The sequence below is a fragment of the Talpa occidentalis genome, unplaced genomic scaffold, assembly GCF_014898055.3.
Source record: "Talpa occidentalis isolate TD23 unplaced genomic scaffold, MPIMG_talOcc4v2.1 talOcc4.3, whole genome shotgun sequence".
NCBI lineage: Eukaryota > Metazoa > Chordata > Mammalia > Eulipotyphla > Talpidae > Talpa > Talpa occidentalis.
Window position 1 is genome coordinate 92,255,850 of NW_023603184.1, and position 19,033 is coordinate 92,274,882.

Sequence of the window (19,033 nt, forward strand, 5' to 3'; positions counted from 1 at the left end):
AGACTTGAAATTACATAGCAACAATGGCTTATTTTGCTTTTCCTTGCTTTCACCCTTTGAATTTCAAATAATCTATGACTGTGTGTGTGTGATCAATAATAGATAAAATACATATTATTCCATTATTTAAAATTAATCTAATCATTTCCTATGTTTTAATATGAGAACAAATAGTAATAAGAGTAGGCAAATAAAATGCAAATGGGCAACTAAATATAAAATAAAGGTAACTGGCATTAATATAAGTTCTGTTGTTATTAATATAACTTCTCCAGGAAGCAAGGGAGGATTTATAGTAGTTAAGTGGAAACATGTTTGAATTTGCAAAACAGTTCATCAAAATGAATTTGTTACTGTTAAGATAGCCCTGTGATACACCAAAACATTATTTACCACTATAAGCAACATTTAAGAGAATGTAAAATGCATTCTGAAGACAGTTTCAAAAGCATTCAAAAATATTTTGGGTAGTGTAAATAATATGTTCTATTTTCCTATTGTAGGGGATGATAATCTGTTAGAAAACGTCAAGAAATTTTCTGTTATATATCAGTATCATTACCTGTCATACCTCAAATATAATTTTTATTTATTTAGAGGAGAAATATCAGAGGAATTATCAGGCATCTCTAACCTATTATAGCAAGTCCAAACTTGAAAACTACAACATTAAGTGAAACATATAAATAATGAAACCAAATCTACCATGGGCTAATTGACACAAGAGTTCGATTTGCATGGCCTATATCTGGTCAAAAAAATCACCGACTTCTCAATAAAGACCCCAAACACCCCTCATGTTAAATAATTATATGTCTTCATTCATTCTTCACCCCACCCACTTATTTTAGTTCAGGGTCACAGGTGGCTGGGGCCATCCTGAGCGCTCAGGGCACAGGTGCACACACATGTGCACACTCAGACTAGACAACAAAGAAACACCAAAGAACCTAACATGGACATCTTTGGCATGTGGGACGAAACCGGAGTACTCAGAAAAAACCCATGAAAACATGGGGAGAAGGTGTAGACTCCACACAGACAACATCCTCAGTTGGGAATCTTTTTTTTCCCTTATTAACATTAAAATGAAACAATGTCGAACAAACTAATGTTATTTAAGGACCTGCTTCATCTCATACGTCCAACATATGCTGATGGATTTGCTACTGTAAGGCTGATCATGTCGTTTCCTAAACTAAAAATCTTTCAATTTTCTATATTCAATTTTATTTATTCTTTATCAAAATAATATCCTGCTTCTTTTAAATTCAGGACTAGCCTTTTCCAAACTTATCTTCCACTTTTATATGCTACACAGACTCATCAAACTATTTGCTATTCCTGATGAACATCTTTTATTCCGTTCTCTCCTTATATTGGTGAATTCCAATCAGGATGACCACTATTCCTATTGTGTATATCTAAATCCTAATTACACTACCACCTCCTCCCTATGACCACTTCTCTTAATTCTACAGTCCCAATCTATAGTTTTAACATAGCACTTATTGTTTCCATACTATTGTTAGCATTTGCCAAAGCCTATCCTCTCCATTTCAAGCACCACTGGTAAGACAGCATACTAACTGCTGCTGGAGGACATGAAAAGGAGGAAGACAGAGAAAAGTGGAGGGTATTTCAGGCAGAGAGTTGAGGAAGCACGGCATGTTTGAGGAACTCTTCATAGTTTCAGTTCTGGAGAGTGGGTTACAGATTGAGTAGTAGTATTATGAAAGTCAGAGAGCCAGATCATGAAGGCCTCTTTATATGATATGCCTAAATTACTCTTTGTTTTTACATAGTTTCTCAATTTCTTGGTTACTGATTCACACAGACATTGTGGGAGGGAAATGACAAAGAAGCTATGGGATTACTAACACTAAAAAAAAAAATCTGTAATTGCTTATAACAGATCTTTGGCCTACCAGAGACATGACTTATTAAATCTATGTTAATATGAGAGGAATGTTGAAACATTTTACATTACTATTGGCTAAATTTCAGGGCAAAAACTTAGACTCTCTACAAAAGGCTACAAATTATAGCTTTTAGCTATACTGTACACTAACAATACATAACTACAAGCAAATTAATATGCTCATTCCAAATTCTTTTCCTTCTCTCTCCCCACAGTGTTCTAGATATAGAATTTTAAGAGTAAATGTGAATTTTCAGTATGTCATTTACATTAAAACATCTTTTATCATTTTAATTATAGTAGTGAAATTTTCTATATCAAAATATTACTAATACATTAGGCAAAAGGTTATTTAAATTGTCATTCACAGCTGAAACATCTTTTGATAGCATATGCACTACTCACCTGGCAAGTTAATTTATGAACTCTAAAAACATACATGAAAGTACCTCCAGATATAGTAACAAATACATGAAATATTTATTTCAGTTTAGAATACTAGAAGTCTAAAAACCAAAGAATGAATGTGGTAGAGTATCCTGTTACTGTAAAGTTTTACAACTTCTAAGATTGTAAAACAGGGCATTTTTAAGGGACCACATTCCAAAGATACCTCTGTTTTTGGCATTTATGATTCCACTGGCTCTCTTAGGTGTTTGTTCTATGCATAATTAGAAGAATACATGTTTTTGACAGCAAGTTGTATTTAAATTTCAAACACATAAATATAATTTCAAACACATAAATATAATTTAAAATACGGGTTTACCTTAAGGTGCAGGAAGGATAAAAGTGTAAATAAGATTAATAATACAAGACATTTATAGAAGACAGATATAAACAATAAAAATGATACTGTCTATGGTCACATATTGAATGTGAGAACAATCGGGCAATTTTTTGAGTATATTTTTACATTTAAAATATTATGGAAATTCAACTATAAACCAGAGAAACACTATGAGGGGGGGCAGGAAGATGAGAGATTGGGGTCAAAACAAGAGGGGTGCAATTGCATGGAGAACATAAAAAAAATCTTAAAAAAAACTATTATGGAAATTAAGTTTACACAAATTAAAAAATTATGAATCACATGATTGAAGAAACCTGATACTTTATATTTTTAATAAAATACATTATTTTTATTATATTTATAGCTATAAAAAGAATATTCAAAAAGAAAAAAACCTAGTTATTATCTTAGAATTAAAATAGTATACACAATAGTACTTTATATTAAATATCTTTAAGTATTGTGTATTGATAGACTACTGTCACACAAAATTAGCATTAAATTAAAATAAAAATTGTTAATTCTTGCATGAAATAATTAGAGATTTTAATTTTATCTAAGTTAAATTGATAATATTCTTCTCCAAATCAGTTTTGTTATGACATTTATCATTTTATTATAGTGTTACAATAAAATCACTTTACATTTGTTTTTTAAAGGTAATTTAATTGTAAAATTGAAATAAAGTTCATCATAAGCTCAAATATAATTATATTTTATGAAATATAAATGTGTTGTATATTTACTATGTCTTCAACTGAGAATGGATTTGCTTAAGCAAAACTGTCTACATGTGCAATTTTACTGTTTATTTTTCACTAAGTAATGGTGTAAATACAGGATTATAAAATATTCTTATGACTTGCGTCATTGGTCGGGGGGTATATATTTTTTTCTGCTTTCAGATTGCTTATTAAAAGACTTCTGAAACCTCAACTACTCTCTTCTTTTTATGGATTTGTCTCCTAAAATGCTGATATAGTCATTCTGCAATAGATGCATGTTTAACAACCTTTTGTAGTTTATTGATCCTTGGGGAAACATACAAAAGACTCTGTTACAATTACTATGGCTGATTATTCACAGTTAATATGAGTAATGTGATTGTAAATTAGAGGCAAGTATAAAGTTTTAATAAATGAAACAGGAGATTTTGCGCTATTTTCTCATGTTGCTTAAACCAACCTTTAATTTCCCATGATGAAAGTAGATGTGTTTCATACTGTTTGAGTTATACTCAGAAATAAGCCCTTTTATTCCTGAGGTTAAAGACTATGCTTTACTTTTTGTACATATGCTATATGATATACTAAGGACACTTTAAAATTAATAGGATAATAACAAGTGGGGTAATTTGTATAAATCTAATATTTTTACTAATTATAGATTCATATTAGGGAAAAACTACAGAAATTAGTTTTCTAAATTAGAGAATCAATATAACTTGGGATTTCTTTTTAGTAAAAAGATATTGAGTTTTTACTAAATCAAAGCATTAAATCATTAGAGTGTACATAAACAATCACAAAAATGTACTTGTGCTACCTAGTTGCTTCGCTGGATCTGGATATGGAGAGATTCTTGGAATAATTTCATATTATAGATTTTTCAATCAAAAAGGTCACAGCAATTTTTCAAACTCGTAACTTTTCAAAAATTACATTTGTATTTTGTCTAGCCTATTTTTCTTTCTCAATAGTCTAATAATTAAATATCTAAGGGAACATCCATCCTATTTTTCTTAATATTCTACTAACTAAATGTCTAAAGATATTAAAGTTTTGAATCAAGGGTCGCACATAGTCTGATTCAGAATTTTGAACTGGTCCTGCCTAAGTATCACATGGCCTTAACTTCACAATAACACTTGCTCTTTTAATAGAAATAGAAAAAAATACAGATTTTGGTTATTATAAGGTAATAGGAAACATAATAGGAAGCCAAGATATGCCCATTATTGGCATAACATAGTTGTATCTTGTATACAAGATTGTTGTATCTTGTATAACAAGATGGACAAGTACATATAGGAATATTTTGATAATACTCAATGAAGTACAAGCTTATGTATGGATTATTAGTAAAAGCATATGCCTTATAATGAGAGAAAGAGAGCGAGAGGGTGAGAGAGAGAGAGAGAGAGAGAGAGAGAGAGAGAGAGAGAGAGAGAGAACGTGCCCCTGCATGCATGAGTGCACACAGTGCACTGTGTCTGGCTTCTAATATCCCTTTCTAAACTTTATTGGAATCACTGTATCTTATTTACTCCTTCTAGTCAAAGGTCCATTTAATTTTAATTATCTTCATTTATCCTGTGGCATCTACTTCCCACTCAACCTAGATCCTATCTACCTCTCTTCAGCAACTTTACTCATTCTCGTCCCAGCCCGTGCGGAACAAATAGGATATACCAGTGGACAAATCATGGTCTTTTGCACTTTTGGGATTCTTATCCCGGGCATTCACTCCCTCAAATGGCCTTATTATCACAATTTTCTTGGGTGTCCCCTTTTACTAAATACTAGCTTGTCTGGAGATAATCTCTTTTAGCTTTCCTCCCTACCAGAAAAAAGTCAGAATGATGAGACTTGGTTCTTAGTCCTTCTGGTAAGAAACACAGTTGGTGGCGAAGAACTTTTTTTATGAGGGAATTTCCAGATCTTTTTTCCTTAGTTACTTCCTCAGTTGTGCCCTCAGTTCCTTTTTCTCCAGATAGGCAGAAACCAGGTTAAGCTTTTAGGATTTTAATTAACTTCTTCCTCTACTCTTCTGCACTAGATTGCTTTCAGAAGGGAACAGAAATAGAAGTGATACCAATTCTTGGAATTTATTACCTCTCTTTCCCTCACTGTCACTTTTCAGAGACCATCATTACAAATGCACATATAGATGCCATTATGTTAGATGTAGAGGGTATCAATGAACCTGGATAATTTTGGGGGTTGGGGAAGAAGATAACAATAAAGACATCAGGGCAAAACTTACATAAAGTTTAGGAGAGTCACAGAAAGAGATTACTAGGAGAGGCTTTAGAGGTTATTGATGTTATTAGTTCCCAACCCTGGCTATACATCTTACTAGGTCACTCTATGTAGCAAACACATGTAGAGTAAAAAGCGACTTTAAGCACTATGTGATGCCAGACATTGTACCAAGAACTTTGTAGACATACAGATACACACCCATTTATAATTGTCACGACAAACCCTATGAGATAGGAATTAGAATCATCTTTTCTTTTTAGATGAAAATAGAATCACAGAGAGGATGAGTAACTTGTCCAAGGTAATATCACTGCAAAGTATTGAAACTAGAATTCAAATCCAGGTAACTTGGTTACAACATCAACATTCCTAAACAATACAAATAGTGTCTCTACACATCAGAAATCTCTACATGATAGTTTAAGCCAGAGCTGAAGCCCAAATACTGAAATACAAGGTTAAAGAGTGTCATTTTCATTAATTCTCATATATTAAATGCTCATCTCACTTGATGATCCTATAATTCTAGGAGGTAGAAAACTTTATCTTAAAGAAGTAAAGCAAGTTGTTTCAGAGCCACCATAGGAATCTGAGTATCTCAAACTCCAAAGCCCTGTTTCTATTGGTCATAACTCCAATTCAATTGTTTTAATGAAGAACACATTCTTTTGTAACATACATTTAGTCTTTAACTTATTTCTATTAAATTTCAAAGTTTATTTTGAATTACAGTTCATTTGGACTCACGTCAATGATTTTCATATTGTGAAAAATCTATTAAAAGTCTATTTTAAGGGAAATACTCAGGTCTAGTTTTAAATGTATAATGCTACACAGAATAATTTTGAGGGGAGAAGTCCATGGTTAAACTGGTTAGTGTTTGAACACTGACAACAAAGGACTTGTCTACACATGCTGTAATATTGTGGAACTTTGGTTACAGTAATAAATAGCTACATCTACCCAGCGAATACCACTTACTACATTAAAAGATAACTTTAAAAGCTTAGCCAAGAAAATTAACACACAGATTGGAACTCTTCCTACATTCTTTTATGTACCAACACTTAGTAACTATCTCCAATCTTTAAGAAAGCCAGTAAATGGTACGCTGAAAAATTTATATTTAGAAGAGCCAAAGTCTTAAAAAAATACTAATTTATGAGAAGGTAATATCTTCCTAGAAATATATACTTACTTCTGCTTTTTTGCGAGCTTCCATAGCTTTCATAAGCATCATATGTTGTCGCCTTCTCTCTCGTTCCTATTAGGCCAGATAAAATTAGGAAAATAATTCAACCATAGTTAATAGTTTAATTTTCAAATAGAAAAACAAAAAAATCCAGTATAGCATGTTTAGCATTTATAGACAAGTCACAGTAAATACTAGATATAAGACAAAAATGGCCAGTCTGTGCATGTTTTAGTTTAGGTTTAGAAAGCAAATACAAGAACAATCAAAAGCAAAAAGGTAAAGCAATGAACATGGAGACAGTGTAAACAGAAGCATACAAGATTTACTTATGGTCAGTTGTGATGCTCCTTCAAAAGCTGGCAGAACAAAAAGCATAATGGTTGGCTGGAACAGGTCAGTTACCTTACATCTGCTATTAGAAAAACCACAAATTCTCACTGTAGCCAATTAAACTAAAGGTTTTATTGTTCATAAATTTTTAGATCAGGCAGAAAATTGAAATATAATCACTACACTTCACAGTTTTAGAATTAGTTATTTTTATTTCAAGTATACTGTCATTTTGTAAATCCAATAAGCCACCAATAAATTTGAAAGCTTTTCTAATGGCTTTATACCAATTTTGTCAAACTAGTTGTGGTTCATATACCAACACCAATGAAATGGTATATTCCTATTTACTGATGTCTACCTCTTGATGAGCCATTAAAGTCACAAAAGCTGCACCAAGGGCTAAAAGATACAATATAAAATAAAGTAAGAACTAGCTCAGTTTGATAATCTCATTTTAAAGTGAAAAACTCACATATTGTAATATTTAATCAAATCTTTACGGTATATTTGGTTCCCCCAAAGGGATATTTCTAAAATTTGTCTATAACACTAAAATATATTTCATATCCTCTCATCACCTAACTCAAAATTCCCATTGTATTCAATGGCAGTTTTGCATCTAGAATGATGGGAGAATATGGCTCATAATTGTATCTAATTGTATAGAGATCCAGCTTTCATTGTGACATCAGTAATGTAAAATTTTAGAGAGTAGCCTCAGATGAGGCTTATACATTCAATGAGGCTTATACATTCAAATCTTGGAGATGTATCATATTTCTTTATAGACAGACAAGCAGATGTATGCAATGCACTGTGCTGTAAAGCCATGCAGCAGTATGTAATATGACAGCAGCCAGTGCTACACTTTATGCATTGCTATGACAACCATATCACAACCAAATCACAATGCGGTGTTAGATGTACAAAAATAAACATACCCATACCATATCTAGTCTATGCCTCTCCAACTCCTGGTAGAAAGAGTTGGCACAACATTATGAAACAGAAATCACAGAGTCATGAAACCAATTTTTAAACCCCCCAAAAGACACCAATACCAAAGCAAGGCAATAAACTGTAAGATGAAGGAAAAACTTAAGCAGGAATCTTATTGGAAATTTTTAAGAAAATATTTGGAAGATTTTCCCCCGATTTAAGAAAAATAAAATGCACATTTCAAAAATTGTATAACTATATGTATACAGACCTGATGTTTCAGAAGAACAGCTTGTTGTCTTCTCATTTCTTTTTCCTTAAAAATAAGAAACTTTTAATTTATGATTTTTGGGTAAGATTCAGAACATGTTACTAGTATTAAAGACTCCTTTTCTGATAGTCTAGTCTTCTGTTAGGGTAAACCATTTGAAATTGCAAATATTAAATCTCTTCTATTTGTAAATGCAATTTCATTTGCTTCCAATACCTATACAAAAACAGCGTAACAGTAAACATTTCAAATTAAAATGCAATGACCTAACAGCACACTACAAAGGCATATTCACAGAACCAACTGGATAGATGATTAGAGTGTATTAGATACAAATGGCATATTTATTTTATTTAATACATTATGGCAAAATCTTCAAATCTAGCTGATTGAATTGATTTCATTCTGAACATAAATGTCCATACAAACTCTGTAATTAACATTTGTATAATTTCTATATATTCTGTATGAATAAATGTGACACAAGACTATGGGATCAGTTTCATGTTCACCTAAGATTCAGGGCACCATCCCAAAGGTGCAGGGCTTAATGCAAACAATTCTATGAAAGTCACCAATTTAAATATTTTTTTAAAAGATAAAATCCAGATGAAATTAATATTAAAGGCAGCACTAAAAAGAGTAGAAATCTAAAGAACAAATAAAGAGAACCTATGTAGAAAATATATACTTCAGGGCATTATAAGATATAGTTGTGGCTCTTTCCAGAACCAGGGGGATCATTCAGCTGACTTTTTTCAGTAATCAATTACCAGAAAAAGTAAAAGCTTTACTTTCACTTTTCTGATAACTGTTTAGTGATAATCATAAAATGTTGTGAGGGTGGGGGAAGGTACACAGGGGTCCCCAACTCTTTTATGCTTCATGCAACAAAATAAAAATCAAAACATTCCCAAACACTTGAAGTTACAGTAATTAGTAAAGGCTAATTTTATTATTGGTAAATACAAGTTTATGTTTCTGTAGGCTTTTCATTTTTAAGAGTTAAGACAAGGGCTGAATATTAACAAAAGTTCTAATTTAAAAGGAGAATCAGATTTGAGACACGGTTTGAAACATAAACATAACAACATAAAACAGCTTTGGGGAGATCATTCTTATTCAGCAAAAGTATATACAGGTTTTATGTAATAGTTTCCATTTCTGATTTTCAGCTATTTAAAGAGCTCAAAGAATCACATGAAACCTGTATAATGAAATAAAAAAATATATATACACAATATACATACAATAAAAGCACACATTATACACATGTTGGATCTGTGCTAAATATTTTTTTAGATGGTCATATTTTGAGTACAGCTATTGTTCATATAATTGATACTGTTATAAAATCATAGTTTTTATTTTGGAAAAATAAAAACTCTGATTCTCATCTAAACTAACCTTTATTCGTTTCTCGGCCTCCAATAATTTGGCATTTGCCGCTTCTTCCTTCTTTTTCTTTTTAGCCTGTGCATGCAAAACAGGTCTCAAAGTCATGCAACAGTACCACTACAACTTGAAAATAATCTCAGACTTGAAATGGAGCTACATGCCTCACAGGTACAAAACAATATGTAACATATATGTAGACAATAACAGATTTTCGACCAATTTATATTGTATTTAACATACTAATTTCATTTCTAATCGATAGGTCAACATTGAGATACATTTTTAAAAAGTTAGTTTTTCTTGTTCAAACTTAAAAGTTTGAAATAACTGAGTTTATTTTACCGTAAACCTTAATCGCAGGAAAAATTATTTTGTCATGTTTTTTTTTCCTGCTTTTCAAAAGTAAAGATGACTGTAAAATAATTTTTACAGGATAGATTTTAACTAATAAATAACTTAATTTAAATCAGTAATACAAATGCATATGTCCACTATATTTGACATTATGTTTTTAATACTTTTAAAATATGAACTAAAGAAATCCCTTATTCAGTTGATTTAAATATTAAGAAACATAATAAATCTAATTTTTCATAGCTGTATACATGCATTAAATTCAAGGTTTTAAAAAATACAATGGAATCCCAAAATATTTCATGGAGTACATATCAAGATAACACTACTAAATTTGAGCTCTTTTTACTTAAAAGTCATTATCCAGTAGTTTTATAAGTATCTGGTAGGTACTGTCAATTCACTGTGAGACAAAGATATTTTCAGTGGGAGAGAGGGGTTTGAAATAGATAAGAGAACATATGTATATCTTTAGAAAGAAAAAAAATCTACAATAAAAAAAACCTCAGCTGTCTGAAGCCCTCAGGGAACAAGTGTTCTATATAGCAAATAAATAGTTTATTGAATAACTGAGTGGTTATAATAATTTTAAACATGAAAAGTTCATTTTCACTGTTTTGGATGGAAACAATTTTGAGACACATGCCTACTATACATAGTACACTAAACATAATTTGATTTTTTCTTGATGACTTTATTCTGAACAACTGATGTTATACTGCAGAGTTCAAAACAATAATGTTGTTTGGCTATCAAGGTATTAAAAACTGCTAGCTATTCAACAAAAAGATTACACATTGTTGAAAGGATTTTGAATTCCTGTATATGTTGGTTGGAGCATCTCTGTATTTTTCCTAGCTATCTTTGGTTATTACTTCTGCTGTTGCCAAATTATGTCCTCTGGCCCTATTCTATCAACTTGCTGGGAAGAAGAGCATAGAAGAAACCAGAAAACCAAGCTTAAATTAAATAAATGTTTTGACATTTAAGTTTTACTTTTGCTTTTAAAACGTTTTATTTCTAAATTTAAAATGTTTAAATTAAAAGCAAATATCTGACTATAAGTCCTAATAACTTTCCTGAAAGTAAAGAATACAAGTTTTAACACGTGAATTTCAAAACAACTATATTGGCAACTTAGAAGTTTCCCTGTTACTTCATTTGTCTTTTTTCTTGGGTTTTTACTGTTAGGATTAGAGATTGCTTGTTAAGGTCTTACTCTACGCATTGTTTTTAAAAAGAATTTCATGGACACAGTAATCTATGTAAGTGTGAGAAAATATACATGAATTTATTTTTTTTGGATTGTAAAATGTATAACTATTTTATTTTAGTTATATCAAATTTAAGAATGCTACCTCTAGAATTTGCTGGGCTCGAAGTTCTTTTTCCATTCTGATTTGTTGTATTCTCTTAATTTTTTCCTGTAGGGAAAATTAAGATAATTTTGTTGATAAACTAAATTTCTAGGTGAAAAGTATTTAAGAGGAATCGAATAAATTAAGATAGAAGTATAGAATCACCAAAAGTTGTCCATGTTGAATATAAAATAATTATTAACTTTAACATTACAAATATATATTCAAGTCTTAATATAATTTTATAGAATCTCAAAACAATCTGTAAAATACAAATGCTAAGAAAGTGTACAGAAACCAGGTAAAATAATTTGATTAAATTCATTTAAGCCTGCAGAGTATTATAAATAGTTGAAATATAAATACTACTTACTTTGAAATAATTGAAATAAATGTAGGACATTATAGTAGAAAAATAGTATATCAGAAGTTATAAAATAAGTAGGGGGAATGTAATGTACAGTAGGGTAACTATAGTTAATATTGCATTGCACATTTGCTGAGAGTAGACCTTAAAAAGATTTCATCACAATAAAAACAATTTTTCTAACGACACTTGGCAATAGATGCTAAATACATTTATTGTGGTGATAAATATGCAATCTATTCAACTAATGTTAAATGCCACTTACAACTTACTGAAAATGTTTAGAAATATATATAGTGACAAAGAATAGTAATGGATAAACAACAATTTCCATAAGACAATTTTTTAATTCAATTTTTAAATTTTTAAATTCACATGAATAACATGACAATATGACATTGCTTTTAACTACAATTAGCCAAATTCAGAAATAACCTAACATTATTTAAAAATAGATTAATTATATGTTGACATTCTAGGAAATGTTGACATTCTAGGGATTTTATATGTTGACATTCTAGAGATTTTCATGAAATAACTGGTGTTTACAAATTTAACGTACTTGTTATTGTTTTAGAATTTAAGTGATCTAAGGTGTGATAAGACTTTACATTTTGATTTTAAAAAATTGTCTCATGCTATGTGCACATCATTAACAATTTCATGTTCATAAATCCCTTTGAAAGCTCAAAATTGGTACTGAGGAGAAAAAAATGCAGTTTTCAAAAAAAACACTGAAATTTTTATACTTGCAAATTGTATTTAAGCTAGGATTTCCAGCCCAACACATTTTATGCTGCTGTATATTACAATTCTCACTCCAATTTCTGAATGTTTGCTGCAACTTTTGTAGCTATATTTTAATATGTTTTTAAACATTTCATTTTTGAACACGATGCTAATTCCTTGCAGAGGTCTACTACAATATAAATGAAATTTCTAGAATTATTACTTTTATTTAAGAAGATTGATCACATTCTATTATTTTGCTGTTGATGTTCCTGTCTTGGTTTGGAGTATTAACTATAGCTTGCAAAAAATAAAAACACAGATAAATCTTTTGTTTCATTTCCAAGTTTTTGATAAGGTTGTACTTGATGTATATTTGAAGCAATTATTTCTTTAGAGCTGGAATCCAACTTAAGCATACTATTGATTTAATTTTTCTGCTTTTGTCAATCACAAGGATATAAAGTGATATGTTCTCAAGTTAATAAGTCATTCATTATTCTCTTAAGCACAGAGATAGTTATGGAATCTTGGAAGTAAATACATTCACTCTAGTGCTTGTTTTTAATAGTACAGAGTGATTTTTATATATGTACACATATTTTGTCATTCTATGATTAGCATTAGTGGAGATAAATCTTATTTATAACTTATTATAATATAGTTAACCTTATAATATTCAGCACCCAATCACTGAACTTTATATCAAATATCACTGAACACTTTATACAAAATATCATATTTTTCATAAAATAAAACAACATATGAATTGAAATTGTCTTCTTTTTAATTAAGAAAAAAAGTAAAGTTGTTGGAGGGTAAATATTTTGCTAAAAAAAAAAATATTGATAGTAAATATGGAGCTCTGGTCAGATTACAAAGCCTTTGCTCCTTCTGCTTCATAACAATGTTTCTGAGAGCTACAGAAAATTGCCTGGGATACTCTGGAGATATGTTTGGACTACTAGGTGGAAAAAAATAACCCAGAGGATGAGTACGTGCAACTTTCTTTTCTAGATCTAATGCTTACTTTAAAATAAGTATTATGTTTCCCACTATGTGAGTAGATGTAAGGTATACTTAGGCAATAAGGAAAGTCAGGTGGTACTTTGAGACTAGCCTCAGATAAATATCTTGATGACTCTCTAAGATCAGCTTATTTGCATTAATGTTGCTGGAACCTTGGAACTCAACGCTTTACTGATAAGCAACAAAGACTATGTACACTTAGCTTGCAGCCACTTGAAGACTAAGAAATCACAAAGCTGAATTTAGAGTGTTGCTGGCATTTGATGGATCACTCTCTAGCCATTAGGAAAGTAGATAAGCTATAAAAATGTGCAACAGAAACAATACTATTTCATTTAAAATGAAATATGAACTTGTTTTACCTATATGGGTAACATGCAGTAAACCTTTATTTTAATAAATGCATTTATTATTAGACTAATGTCTAATAAAAGACTGCTAATATCTTTAGTGGTCACTCTTAAGAAACTGAGAAAGGAATACAAGTTTACAATGACTAAGTTATAGTAAAAGACTAGCATACATTTGGTGTTTTATATCTATCTTTTAAAAAATGAACATTTGTTTTGTGCCAGGCACTGTGGCAGGTACTTTACATTCAATCTCAAAAAGCTTCAAAAAATGCAGTTATTTTCTTTTATAATAGAGGAAATAGCAATTTAGAGGTTAATTAACTCATCTAAGTTCACAAAATTACTATGTAGCAGAGTTAATATTTAACTCTAGTCATGAACCTAGATCTTTAAACTATACACAACCATACAAACCAATGTTACATCAATGAAATAAATTAACTCTAGGCTACCTGACTACAAACTCTAAATTCTAAATCCAAATTCTATATCAACTTTTTAATTATACTGCTTTAGTTAATACTAGAAGGAACCTTACTTAGCAATAACATCAAATCCTACCCAATCTGTTTATTAGCAGTTATTTCTATAAGAACACAATTGACTTCATTTCACACTCAGAAATGATTACTTGTTTAAAAATGTTTAAAGATAGTAGTTTCTTCCATTTCCTTTCTGTTTTAATGGTTACATGAAGAGAGTAATTCATGCATCATTAAAAAAAAGATACATATCTTGTCATGACATACTTTGCCAATATGAATATTAAAATCACTTCATCTACCTATACTTAATTTTTAAAACTACATCAGGGAGGAATACTGTTATAATATTATAACAGAGAATCCTGGGAATGCTGAAATAATGCCTTCATTATTTGCACCAGTCATTTTTCAGTAATTATGAAATTATCCAGAAGTATATGGGGGAAAAACTATCCTATAGATTTTGAAATTAATTTTTCACTAGTATCTTACATATTTTAGAACAACAAACTTTTCTTATAAAATTTAAAAATATTAGTAATGTCCTTTATTTACTGATACATTATACTTTGAATGTTGTTTACGAAGATAACTTATGTTCATAGTCTATCAGGATGTTAAAAATACTTATACAAATTTACTGCTTAGTAATCATTTCCTTAAAAACTTGGAAGTGGAAGACTTGGCTTAAAAATGACGTGAATTTTAACTAGTATAAGATGAAAGCTTTCTAAATAAGTCATATAACATTAAAGTGAAATACAGTCATTTCAAAAATCAAAATGAAATAAAAACTTTAAAAATAAAATAAAATGAAAATGAATATGTATTTATAACACACAAATAGATGTTAAAATAATGCATGTTCTAAAAATCAGGACCAATGCATAAACGTACCTGTTGTTTCATAATCTTTATCTGTTCTTTTTGCTTTCGCTTCTCCTCAGCAGCCATTATTGCTATGATGAAAAACCAAAGCATAGACATCAGAAAAGAAATGAGAAGTCTCCTGTGAATTCTCCCATACTTACTTTGGAAGTTTATGTTTTCATTTAAATCACTCACCTTGTTGTTTTTTAGCTTCTTTGGCAACCCGAGCCTGTTCTTGCTTTTGAAGTTTTCTTAAAAGCTTTATTTGGGCTGCTTGCCTGGCTATTTCTGAAAAACAAAAAATTTCAAAGCATATTATTAATAACTTTAGAGAACTGCTAACTTAAAAAATAATGACATGTGAAATTGACATCATAATAAAGAATGTCATTTTTAAGAAAATTTCCTAAGGCTAGATACCATGTTGGAGAATGATGTGGCAGATGTCGTGTACATTTTTCCTAGGAGCTTCTAAACTATTTCATCAAATATGAATCCTATATTAAATGATGCTTCTCTTAATTCTCAACATAGAGACTAGTTTAAGTAAATTTTTTCACATTTCATGTAATTCCTACCTAGTATGAAAGTAGCTGTTAATATGTAGCTTCACTCTTAAAAGTAATGAAATATATTTTAAAAATCCAAATAAGCTAACACAAAGTTCCCCAAGCTTAGTATTTCAATCATCTGAATAAAGGAAAAGTTCCTGAATCTAGTGATTTTTTTTTATGAAGGAGAGGGATTAAACCTCCTAAATAAAAACATCATAGAATGTTAATGAGTTTTAAAGACAACCTAGTTCTCATAAGTTTTTAAGGACAAATGTATGAAGCCATGTTAGGTTGCCATAATTAATGGCCCAATTCTACATTTGTGTCTCTACCCATGCAATTTGTTATGTGATGTTGCTGTTCCTCTCATGAAGAGGTGGAAAATATTTTCTACTTCCATGTTTCTGAGCCACGTGATCTTCTTTGGCCAAAAGGATGTTAGCAGTAGTGATGCAAGTAGAAGATTAAAAGTGTTTTTGTATTCTTTCAACTTTTCTCCTGTGCTTTGCCCATTACCATGAGGACATGTTTGGGCTAGACTGCTGGAGTGTGGGATACTTGCAGCTAGCTGACTCCACACATCTGAACAAGTCCAGCTGACATCAACAGAGATGCCTAACTTAGCTCCAGCTGATTCTATCTGTACAAACAATTAATGCTTAGTACACCACTGAGGGTTTGTGGTTGGCTGTTTCCCAGCATCACTGTGGCACTAGGTAACAGAAAGCATGTAATGTCATGCCTTTTTCTGCTGGCTAATTTGGTAAGTATACTTCTATTAAAGTGGTATATCACTTTAGAAAAGACTGCTTTACCGTACACATTGTTTTAAACTGTGTAGTAGAAGAGTTTTTTAAAAACCTATATATTATATTCATCAATAAAAAATATGATTGGGTAACATGTGAATCATTTGTGCTCTAATAATATCAACCATTTATTGAACTGTATTAAATCCACACAATCTTATTTAATCTTCATAGCAACTTCATGAGATAGGTAGCATTATGACCAACTAACAAATAAAGTAATTAAGGCTGATAATAGCAGAGGCAAGATCTAAAACAAGGTCTTTTGGACTCACAATATATATGGTACAACTTCCAAATTCCTCTAGGATTTTTAAGAAATCAGGAAGCCTTGAGGTTTTAGAGGAGAACTTAACTTTATGTCAGCGTGATAGCTGAGATGAAGTTGTTTACTATGCCTGATTCTCTATTATCAAGAGAGAAAAAAAGGGAATTGGAAGTAAAAGGGTCTAATTTTATCTAATAAACTGAAAATGTTAATGAAAAATTTTAATGGTAGCTGATACTAAAGTATTTTTCCAATAATTTTCAACATTAGGTTATAAATATTATCAAAATTTTCTGAGTCATATAAAGGATGTCCTGTTTACTAAGTCCTCTGAGAAATAAAAAGCTAACAACTGGCTTGCATTGATAAAAATAATTGATAATAATAATATACCTGAAGGACAGTATGTATTGACAGGCTATGGCATCTTACATTCTGTGCTGTATGAAACAGACAGGTGCTACTTAATATTTTAGAAAACTTGAGATATTAATAATACTAGCGAATTACACACAGGTTTACTTATATAGGTTAATTTTTTTTCATATCTCAGATTCTTATTTGTATTCTCTGAGAAATTAGAGCACTTTCATTTCATAATGCTTGGATGTACATTTATTTTAGGATTATGAACTTTTCTTTAAATTATGTTCAGCTTTTCATTCTAGTTGAATCACAGTGAGATAACACATAGCAGAATCTTCTAAATCCCCTCACATAACTCCAGCCTTTAATAAGATGTCTTTCAGAAATAAATAGGATAATAGGGCCTGACTGGTGGCGCACGGGTTAAAGACAGCGCTATCAAGCTATTGCCAGGCACTGCAGCACGAGTTCGATCCCCAGAAGGCCAGGAAGCAACCCACATGGCACAGAAGACCTCCCCTGTCTCGCTCACTGCTCCCCTCAGCAGTGTATTTCACTAGATATACCTGTTCTGCTCCCCACTCTCTCCGGTGAATCCTCACACCCCCGCACCTCTGGTCTACACCCCAGTTCTTGTATGCATAAATAAATAAATCTTTTTAAAAACTAGGATAAACAAGTGATTAATTCCTATAACCATTCTTTCTCAAGAAAAAACATGCATATTATATTCCATATACTTATAAGTAGTAATAAACTTATATATTTTTACATGTTTAATATTCATATACAAGCTAAGAAGAACATTATGTACACAAAAAGCAACATAATATAATAAGAAAGAACTCTAACAGAATACAAACTAATCTGAAACCTATAGGCTGTAAAATATAGAGTAAAAGTTGAATGATTAATGTCTGTGAAATAAAATTTAATTTTTGCAAATGATAAGTTGATATTTTAGATACTATTCATACCAATGATATTTGTATTAGCTATGCAAAACATGCATGAAGACTCAAACCTCTGGGAATCAGTAAATTTCAAATTCTTTAATTTTAAGCAAGTAATGCACATTCCCCAGTATCATACGTTCTTCAGCAAAGTCAGTGGTTTACTGAAAATACTAACTTAAAAACTCATCATATACATTTATGTCTGTTAATATATTTGTTTTTTTAAACCTTCACTAGTAAATATTCAGTGCAGACGAAATCCTTAATAGAAACCAAGTCAAATTATATTAAAAAATATTTAAAATACTAAGGCAGAGAAACAATTATATAACATTAAGTTATATGCCAGGCAGTTAACATACATGCCATTGGTGGAAGTATGAATTGGTGCAACCTTTTTGGAGACCTTTTTACCTGCTGTCTCCTCAAACTGAAAAATACACACAGCCTTTGATTCAGAGATACTATCCTAGGATTTTATACTGCTGATACTGATACCTCAGATAGTCATATCTCAGCACTGTTTTTTATAGTAAAGATCAAGAAATAGCTGAAACAGTTATCCAAAGAGGCTGAATAAATGAAGACTAGTAAATGCCATACACAGACTGTTATTTAATATTCAGCCATTAAGAGCATAAAGTTGATTTATAAGTACAATATGGAAAGATGCTCAAGATAAATTAAGCAGAAAAATTTCA

At 30.7% G+C, this 19,033-nt stretch overlaps 1 protein-coding gene across 17 annotated transcripts in view; it reads right to left on the reverse strand.

Annotated features, from left to right (window-relative positions):
- The window catches only part of BAZ2B (bromodomain adjacent to zinc finger domain 2B), a 294,239-nt gene that overhangs the window by 35,349 nt on the left and 239,857 nt on the right, over positions 1-19,033 (reverse strand). For 9 of the 17 annotated variants that reach the window (XM_054699766.1, XM_054699764.1, XM_054699769.1 and 6 more), the window contains 7 exons: positions 15,575-15,667; positions 15,407-15,468; positions 11,547-11,612; positions 9,844-9,909; positions 8,437-8,481; positions 8,168-8,200; positions 6,897-6,962 (listed from right to left, as the gene is read on the reverse strand). In XM_054699766.1, the coding sequence (XP_054555741.1) occupies positions 6,897-6,962; positions 8,168-8,200; positions 8,437-8,481; positions 9,844-9,909; positions 11,547-11,612; positions 15,407-15,468; positions 15,575-15,667 (431 nt within the window). The remainder of the gene's footprint in view (positions 1-6,896; positions 6,963-8,167; positions 8,201-8,436; positions 8,482-9,843; positions 9,910-11,546; positions 11,613-15,406; positions 15,469-15,574; positions 15,668-19,033) is intronic. The other 8 variants (XM_054699765.1, XM_054699767.1, XM_054699761.1 and 5 more) reach the window with 2 other exon arrangements.